This window comes from Pinus tabuliformis, chromosome 2_1, assembly GCF_031772625.1.
Source record: "Pinus tabuliformis cultivar Carrire ecotype Pingquan chromosome 2_1, CPIR1, whole genome shotgun sequence".
Lineage (NCBI taxonomy): Eukaryota > Viridiplantae > Streptophyta > Pinopsida > Pinales > Pinaceae > Pinus > Pinus tabuliformis.
This window is the reverse complement of record NC_142299.1, coordinates 688393398-688403014: the sequence shown is the minus strand read 5'-3', so window position 1 is coordinate 688403014 and position 9617 is coordinate 688393398. Positions and strand designations below refer to the sequence as shown.

Sequence of the window (9617 nt, the reverse complement as noted above, 5' to 3'; positions counted from 1 at the left end):
ATAAAGTGACTTTCCTTGAAAAAAATAATAACTCAACCTAAATTAACATATAACAATTTGTGATAATTTTCTTCAGGTACTGATCACTATCCTAAATACTAATTTGATAACTAAATTATAATATAAATTTTCTAATGTATAAAAATATGTTTTTTTAAACTTATTAGTCCCTGCCATCTGGCATCCGGCAGGGACTATAGTAATCGATATGACCCCTACTTAGCATTACTTCACCCCTTTCCTTCTCTGTTATACGGCGGTTAGAGCGGGATATGCCTAAGTTTCATTTGCACTCACTCCTTCGCTATCTTTCGCCATCCTTCGCCATCTTATTTGGCCTCTTCCCGAGGCGGAAGAGGCCCGACCATAGCCTAAATTGCTATTTAGGCCTAGTTCCTTATGCGTGACCGTCAACGGTTTGCAGGCATTGGGCGATTAATGCTAGCATTACTTTGCGATGTTTGGGATTTTAATTAGGCTTGTTTAAACCTGATTGCCACCTACACACCCATCCCACTGCCGCTTGCATGCCATGCAGATTTCGTGTGTTCGGTGGCCTTCACCGCCTCATTCCTATTTGAAGGAGCATTCCCTGCATAATACCAGATTGCAGAAACTTATTGCAGAGATTGCAGAATACCAGATTCTCTGGCAGCAGCGGCATCTGCGCAATAGCAGCGCAATCCAAAAGAAGAGGCGAAGCAAGCGATGGATCAAGAACGGACACTGGGCTTGGCTGCTCAGGAATCTCTGGAGGTACCAATGATTTTTCGCAGCGATCTAAATCTTTTCCTCTGAGATAATCACTTTCTGTGTCACAGTTATCATCTTGGTATTCAAAATCTATTTCTTACTTATTGAAGCATGAAAGCTGAATTTTTTCGAGCCATATAAACTGGGAATTCTAAAACATAATGCACTTTTATCAGATGTTGCTTATTTGAAGATAACATGATTAACAGAATGATTAAAAGCTTCATTATGTTACCTGTGAAAGTGATGGAACGCTTCACAATTGGAGGTGGAGAACAATCTTCCTTATAGAGCGATGGATCAAGAACGGACACTGGGCTTGGCTGCTCAGGAATCTCTGGAGGTACCAATGATTTTTCGCAGCGATCTAAATCTTTTCCTCTGAGATAATCACTTTCTGCGTCACAGTTATCATCTTGTCTGATTTTTGCAGAAGATAGTTTCTGCATGTGCATGTGTATACAAATCAAGGAAAAATTGTTAGAAAATTATTTCTGAATACTTAACAAGAATCTCTTTCTCGAAGGTTGAAAATGCCTAATTCATTGTATACTATAAGGGAAAAAAATTAGCTCCAAATCTAAATTAGATATTATACTTCTGTTACTGTCTGAACGCTGGGAGGTCTCCTCTACCAGCGGATTATCCAAGCTTGGATTCAGTTCACTTTCATCAGGTTGCAAGGAGACCTGTGTTCTTTGTCCGATGCAATCTTTCTGCTAGCAACTTGTCTTGCACGCTTTGGAGACTGTGTCCCTGGAGAACTTCTGCCATTATCCCTTTCCTTCATTGGGCTTCCTGAATTCCTAGCCTTCTTTTCCATTTCAGGTTTTGTAACTCTTTGTTTGCTTGCGCTTGAAGAACTTGGACTTTTTACAGTGCTCAATGGAGAAGAAGACTGTGTTGTTCTAGCAGCAGTTTGAGGAGACAATGAGGTCCGAGATTTCCTCAAGTTAGATTCCCTTTGTAAAGCCTCATTTGCCATGCGCTGTCGTCTTTGTCTTACAGTCGGAGCAATCTCATTGCCAAAATGATTTAAAGATGTGTTGTTACTAGGACTGGAAACTCTAAAACTAAAATTCCCGCTTCTGTACCGCCAAGATGTACCGCCAATCCATATCGAATTACATTTAAGAGTTCCTCTGCCTTTCTAGGGCTCCATTGAAAGCAATGGCTGATTGCTCCTCTTCCTCGGATCCACCCTTCCATCTTTGAAGAAATAACACATCTCAATCACTATCTCTGAAGCTAAACAGGCCCCATTATATGTTTTAACCATATGGGTCACCACTGTAGTCCAGAAATTGACAGATGGGTATTCCTCCATGTCCACCATTGTTCTCAGTACTGTAGAAGCAGGGACGGGCATTTTTGTTGATGCAAGACTCAAGCACAATTGGGTCAGAGCCTCTTGATCAAGTAGTTGTCTTTGCTTCCTCTCGTTCACAATTGAAAGCACCACAGCATAGGCCTTCTCGAGCCAATTTGAATCTCCAGAGCCTGCTAATACATTTATCAACCTACTAACAAGAGACTTCCTTGGAAAACCTTCCAGTTGCTTGAAATGCTCGTAGCCCTTCATGGCATCTTCCAGTCTCCGTTCATCGAGGGCATTTTCCAGTTCTTCTGCCAACATTGACGGGTTGCGAGCTTGCTTCAAGATTGTGGGTGATCCCGCAGAAGAGAAGTATCTATACGAAGGGCTAAAATAGACCCAACCATGGAGGGAAAGCCCTTTTGCAGGTCTGGAGAGCCATGTTTCAGGTCTGGAGAGCCATGTTTCAGGCACAAGTGTTGCAGATTTGGAGAGCCATGCTGGTTCTCATGGCCTTGTTTCCCACGTTCCGTACAAACACGTTGCTGCATGCATGTCGATCACATGTCTCCTGTGTAACGTGTGGCCTCGTCGTGAAAGTTACACCTCAGTGCTATCCCACCTGTCATCCACGCTCCAGGCGTTCCACTGATTAGAGCTTAGTTTCCTTTTGCATAGCTAAATCTGCCATATCCTCCACCCGCTTTAAATTTCAGTTGCACAGCTAAATCTGCGATGCCCTCCACCTGCTTTGACTATCGGAAGTCACCGGTTCGATCCAGCGTTATCGAAAATGACAGATTAAAAAGAGACGTGGTCGACTGTAATTCTCAGAGATCACACGTGGTGGTGGCACGTGAAGGAGCGTGGTAATCACAACAAATTGTGCAGTAGACTCTTCCCTTCCCAATAAAATAGTATATATAGTTTTGTTCAATATTAGTTTTATTCAAAATTGAATCACGAAAATGATGAAGGTTAAATTTTAATGATTTTATTTAAAATTGAATAAAAAATCATGAATACTATAAAACCAAATCTCACTTAATCGTTTTAAAATTAAATCACAAATCAATAACACTATAAAACCAAATCTCACGTAAACATTGAACCAAATCCTCTACGCCTCAAAACTATCTCAATGGTCTCTAAAAACAGCGACGGTGACGTGTTGGCCCAGTCTCACTTCTTCAGTCACGCGGGGCACCGTCAGCGTGTGGGATTTTGAGAAAGCTAAGGTGCTGGGCTTTGGATGCGTATCTGGGCAGGGTGTTGCCTTGCTATTATTGGAAGTAGCGGTTGACTTACAGAGGCCCCATATCCCTTCTAAGCAAACTTCTGAATTTAGTAGTACCGAGGATTACTACCGATACAAGGCGCTTGACTCCCAGATATCCAGTGCAGTGGAACAATGAATTAACGGAGTGACAAGATTTATGATCATGCGACAGAGGGTGGCGGTGGCGGTGGCGCATTAAGTAGCTGTGAAAATAATGTAGAAATAGATTTAGTTATGAAGCAGTTGAACAGAATTAGTTATGAGCAGTTGATCAGAATTAGTTTGTGTGGTTAGGAATTGGTTGCAGATATTTCCTATATAAGTGTGATGTAACTGAGCAAATAGGTTAATGAAGTTGTGTGTGAGCCTTGTCTCACTTTTGCTGGTTTTCTGTCCATGTATTTGTCTGTGTATTTGTTTTAAGTTGGTATCAGAGCCTTGAGGGAGCGATTGGTGCGGTGAGCGTGGAAGATCCGGCTCCCTGAGACCTGCGTGAGGCCAGACTTGCTGCGTGTGAAAGGAGGCTGGAATTGCTGCGTGTGAAGGAGCCACTAGGCTGCCGCTGTTTTCTGAATACAGAGCCTGCGTGAGGAGACACCTGGCTGGTGGAAGATCCGGTAACAGTACCAGCAATATTCCAATTACGTTTTGTTTGTCCCGTTCCTTATTAATGTTAGCACGGGCTGTGCCATAAGCAGATGCAGCTTTTGCTAAAGTCCCACCACTATAACTAGTATTCTCCGCCCCATACTTACGGCAATCTTCAGATAACTTTGTTCCTATTTCAATCTGTTTAGAACCAGTAGCTATGAGTCCTTCAACTCCACGCACAACGTCTCTTTGAAAATGCTTTCCTGTTCGAGTAGATATATATAAAGTTTTTCAAGTAGTTGGTGCCGCTGAAACTCTGCCTCATCTGTAACTATTGTATCAGAATTTCCATATCCACTCGCACTAAATTGTTTAAGAACAGCCTGCTGTCAGAAAAGAATTAAAGTGCTGAACCTGTCAATTGAAGTGTATACGCAGAGTTTTAGTTATTAAATTTCTCAGGCAGTGAGGCCTGCGGTATTATTGTTTAAGAAGCTTGTGATTTTTTTGTTTGAATTTGGTCATTGGTGGAGAAATGGCTAATCCTCTTGCAGATTCATATTTAAATGAGTCTTCAAGACTTGATGGCGAAAATTATGTCAATTGGAAATTTAAGATCACAACGGTATTGGAGGCATACAATCTCTGGGCGATTGTCAAAGGTGACGAGACCAAGCCTCAACCTCCTACTAATACTCAAGATTGGGAGAAGCGTGAAATGAAAGCACGGGTGATGCTACGCATGTCAGTGAAGGACAATATTATTCCTCACATTCGGGACTGTGAAACTTCGAAGGCGACATGGGACACTCTCAAAGGTTTGTATGAGACTTCTAATGCAAACCGTATTTTATTTTTAAAAACAAAGCTGCTATCTATCAAAATGGATGCCAATGAAAGCATTAGTAACTTTCTTTCCCGAATTAAAGATTTCAGTGATAAGCTTGGTGATATTGGTGAAAAGGTTTCTAGTACAGACTTGGTAACTGTTGCTTTAAAGGGGTTAGTTCCAGACTATAAAGTCTTTATTTCAGCTCTCTCAGCTAGACCGACACCTCCTACATTTGAAGAATTGGCTGGAATTCTTCTTCAAGAAGAAGAGCGCATGAAAACTTTTGAACTGGAGTCAAATGGTTCTGATTTGGCTTTGACTGCAAGAGGCCAAAAACCATTCCGAGGGAGACCATGGGACAGAAACAAAGGCCGTTTTCAAGCAAAGCAGAAAGGTATGGCACCTCCTGATTCTTATGTTAAAAGAAACATTGTATGTCATTATTGTGGAAAACCTGGACATCTGGCAAAAGATTGCTATAGGAGAAAGAATAATGAATCAAATCAAAGACATAGCAGGCATAATGGAAACTACATAAACAAAGACACCTCAGTGAATGATGGATTTAAAAATCTTAAGTTATTTCTTTCTGATGCTGCATTGTCTGCTGAAACTGATGATGAGAATACTTGGTTTATAGATTCTGGTGCATCGGCACACATGACTTGTAATAAAGAATGGTTTGATAAATATTTTGAGAAATCTGATGGTACACACATTTACTTAGGAGATGATAGGTCACTTAAAGTTCAAGGCTATGGCATAGTAAATGTGTACTTACCTAATGGACAAATGAGACAGATTCATAATGTGATGTATGTACCTGCTCTTAAAAAGAATTTGCTATATGTTTCCGCTATCACTGATAATCATTTAAAAGTAGAATTTGGTAAATTGGGGTGTATAGTGAAAGATGTTCAGGACCACTACAAGGTTGTTTCTACAGGTACCAGGGTTGGAGGATTGTACAGATTGGATGTGACAGTCAAGCGCCATGTTGCATTGACATCTCAAGAGACATCGACAGCAGAATTATGGCATCACAGGTATGGGCACCTCAATTACAATGATTTATCGTTGTTACAAAGGAAAACAATGGTTGAAGGTCTTCCTGAGATGAAGTGTGAACATTTACCATGTGAAGCTTGTGCACTTGGTAAGCAGCATAGAGAAGAGTTTCCTGTTCATACTGAGAAACGGAAGTATGATATTCTTGAATTAATTCACACTGATGTATGCGGACCTATGCAAACTAGGTCTCTTGGTGGTGCTTCATACTTTGTTATTTTTATTGATGATAGATCTAGATATACCTGGGTCTATTTCGTTAGAAGGAAAAGTGATATATTTGAGTATTTTAAAGAATTTCGAAATATGGTTGAAAAACAAACAGGAAAGTGCATTAAAATACTCAGATCTGATCAAGGGGGTGAATATAAATCAAAGGCATTTAACACCTATTGTAAATCTAATGGAATTCAACAACAGTTCACAGTGCCACATACCCCTCAGCAAAATGGTGTTGCTGAGCGATGGAATAGAACCTTGGTGGAATCTGCTCGTAGTATGCTGCAAGGTAAGAACATCTCTAATGGTTTCTGGGCAGAAGCCATTAACACTGCTGTTTATCTAAAGAATCGATGTCCCACTAAGCAATTAGTTTTTCAAACTCCTTTTGAGGTTCTTTATGGTTATAAACCTGATGTGAGTCATTTCAAAGTCTTTGGATGTACTGCTTTTGCTCATATTCCTGAAGCTAACAGAAGAAAACTTGATGCCAAGTCCATCAAGTGTATTTTCATTGGATATTGTACGGATCAGAAAGCCTATAAATTGTTTGATCCAAGTTCCCATAAACTATTTTTTTCATTGGATATTGTACGGATCAGAAAGCCTATAAATTGTTTGATCCAAGTTCCCATAAACTATTTGCAAGTCGTGATGTATTGTTTCATGAGCAGACTGATAAAAGTAACACAAAGAATGATACATGGCATATTTCTAATGATGCACATCTCAAGCTTGATACTTTGATTAAGCAGGAACAGGAACAGGTACAGGTACAGGATCAGGATGATCGCAACAGTATGAGCACATCTAGCAGTAGTGAGTCATCACAAGGAGGTGATACACCTCAAAGCCAACGAATCATGGATGGAACACCCACACCAAGAAGGTCATCCCGACAGACTCGGCTTCCTGAAAGGTATAAAGACTATGCCTTAATGTCTAATATAATGAATGTTGAAGAACCAATTGATTATGAGCAGGCTAAACAACATGAACCATGGATTAATGCTATGAATGATGAGTATGCTTCTATTATGAAAAATCAAACATGGGAATTAGTGGAACTTCCTGAAAATAAAGTTCCAATTGGAAGCAAATGGTTGTATAAAACAAAATTTAAAGCAGATGGTACAATTGATAAATTTAAGGCAAGATTAGTAGCAAAAGGATATGCTCAACAGGAGGGCATTGATTATGAAGACACTTTTGCACCAGTAGCTAAGTTGAATACAATTAGATTACTGATTGCCTTAGCCACAAAACATAATTGGAATATACATCAAATGGATGTCAAATCTGCTTTTCTAAATGGTGATTTACAGGAAGAAGTTTATTTGGTTCAACCTGAAGGGTTTGTCAAACAGGGACAGGAGCATCTGGTTTGCAGGTTAAGAAAGGCCTTGTATGGTTTGAAACAGGCACCAAGATCATGGTATGTAAAGATTGATACCTTCTTTCTTCAGAATGGGTTTGTGAAAAGCAAAAATGATCCTAACTTGTATGTTAAGAAAGATGAAAAAGGACATGTTGCTTTAATATCTTTATATGTGGATGATCTCATTATAACAGGCAGTGCTCACAAGTTAATTGAAGAAATTAAAGTTCAGTTGTCACAGGTTTTTGAAATGAAAGATTTGGGTGAAATGCATTACTGTTTAGGCATTGAGGTATGGAGAGAAACTGGTAAAACATTGATTACTCAAAGCAAATATACAAAGGAGATTCTTAAAAAGTTCAATATGACAGATTGTAAAGCTATGTCAACTCCCTTAGAACAGAATGCAAAGTTGTACAAAGAAGATGGTTTGAAAGAGGCAGATGGAACATTATATCGTCAGTTAGTGGGAAGTTTGAACTATCTCACCACTACCAGACCAGACATTGCATACTCAGTCAGTATCCTTAGTCAGTTCATGGCTAAGCCTTCAGGAAATCACTGGAATGCTGCAAAGAAAGTTCTCCGATACCTAAAGGGAACAGTGAATCTTGGTATTATGTATACTGATGTATCTGATGTTGTACTGACAGGTTTTTCTGATTCAGATTGGGCAGGAAATCCAGATGACAGACGATCTACCTCTGGCTATGCATTTCATATTGGATCAGGGGTCGTATCTTGGAGTAGTAAGAAACAGCCAACTGTTTCTTTATCTTCAATAGAATCTGAGTACAAAGCTTTGACCAATGCCACCTGTGAAGCCATTTGGTTGCGAAGAGTTCTTGCAGATCTTGAAGAAGCGCAAAGTGGTGCAACATGTATCAATTGTGATAATCAGAGTGCTATCAAATTAGCACATAATCCAGTTTACCATGCTAGAACAAAACACGTTGAGTTACAGTACCACTTTGTACGTGAGAAAATTGAGTCCAAAGAAATTGGGTTGATATTTTGTAATACCAAGGATAATGTGGCTGATATATTTACTAAGCCCCTTGGTAAAATCAAATTTGAAGTTTTTAGAAGTCAGTTAGGTATTGTAGAGAATCCATTTCTCCATTAAGGGAGGATGTGAAAATAATGTAGAAATAGATTTAGTTATGAAGCAGTTGAACAGAATTAGTTATGAGCAGTTGATCAGAATTAGTTTGTGTGGTTAGGAATTGGTTGCAGATATTTCCTATATAAGTGTGATGTAACTGAGCAAATAGGTTAATGAAGTTGTGTGTGAGCCTTGTCTCACTTTTGCTGGTTTTCTGTCCATGTATTTGTCTGTGTATTTGTTTTAAGTGTAGCTTGGTAATCACAACAACAGACTGTACAGTCCCCAAAATCGGTGATGCCTGTAATATAACAGACAGGACTACCATCTTTTTTTGCATGAATTGCTCTCAATCCAGACTCGCCTAGAACATAAACTACGCTGTAAAACTAGTCCCGGGGTTTTCCTGTATACATTAATAATACAAATTTTAAAATAGTAAATAAAGCATAGACACTGGATCCTTTCTAAAAGTCGTATAATGTATAGAAACAACTAGCTAAACATTCTTGCAGACCTAATGAAGATTCAATATATAACGTTAATAGGATCTGTATTGAGCACCTGAAAATTCACTGTATCTGCAGACTCACTGATTCTTTGGTATCATTTTATTTTTCAAAATGTCTGACTATGAGCTTGGTGCTTTTTTGTGTCGCAGGAAAATCCACTCTCACTGATTCTTTGGTAGCAGCAGCGGGTATCATTGCTCAAGAAGTTGCTGCTGGAGATGTCCGTTGGTATCATTGCTCAAGAAGTTGCTGGAGATGGCAAATGAAGCTGAACCGTTCCCTTCGTTTCTGCAAGAGTTTTTGCTATTTTTTGCTTTCGTTTCTGCAAGAGTTTTTGCTATTTTTTGCATTCGCAGGGACTCGCTGCTTTGCAGCCGTTCTTGTTTCCTAATAAGTTCAACCCTGTATTAAATTCCCACTCGAATGAGATTAGAATCCGGCTATATTAAATTCCCACTTGGATGAGATTCGCATCTTGCAGGCATACGGTGAAATATTTTTAAATAATTCTTTTTTTAACTGCGACAGAGAATTCCTACGTGTAGTCTCTCGAGAGATTCTTACC

At 39.5% G+C, this 9617-nt stretch overlaps 1 protein-coding gene across 3 annotated transcripts; it reads left to right on the top strand.

Annotated features, from left to right (window-relative positions):
* The first annotated feature begins 495 nt into the window (after positions 1-495).
* Positions 496-9406, top strand: LOC149202470 (uncharacterized). Of its 3 annotated transcripts, none has more exons than XR_016253526.1 (3): positions 496-756; positions 930-1096; positions 9202-9406. XR_016253526.1 is itself a non-coding variant. In XM_089399994.1 (3 exons), exons 1-3 carry the CDS (start codon positions 533-535, stop codon positions 9218-9220), a joined length of 342 nt encoding a protein of 113 aa, XP_089256120.1. In that variant the 5' UTR covers positions 496-532; the 3' UTR covers positions 9221-9406. The 3 variants fall into 3 exon arrangements, 2 of the variants coding, with proteins under 2 accessions (XP_089256120.1, XP_089256121.1); XM_089399994.1 differs by having other exon boundaries at positions 998-1096; XM_089399995.1 differs by lacking the exon at positions 9202-9406 and having other exon boundaries at positions 930-1252.
* Positions 9407-9617: the final 211 nt, after the last annotated feature.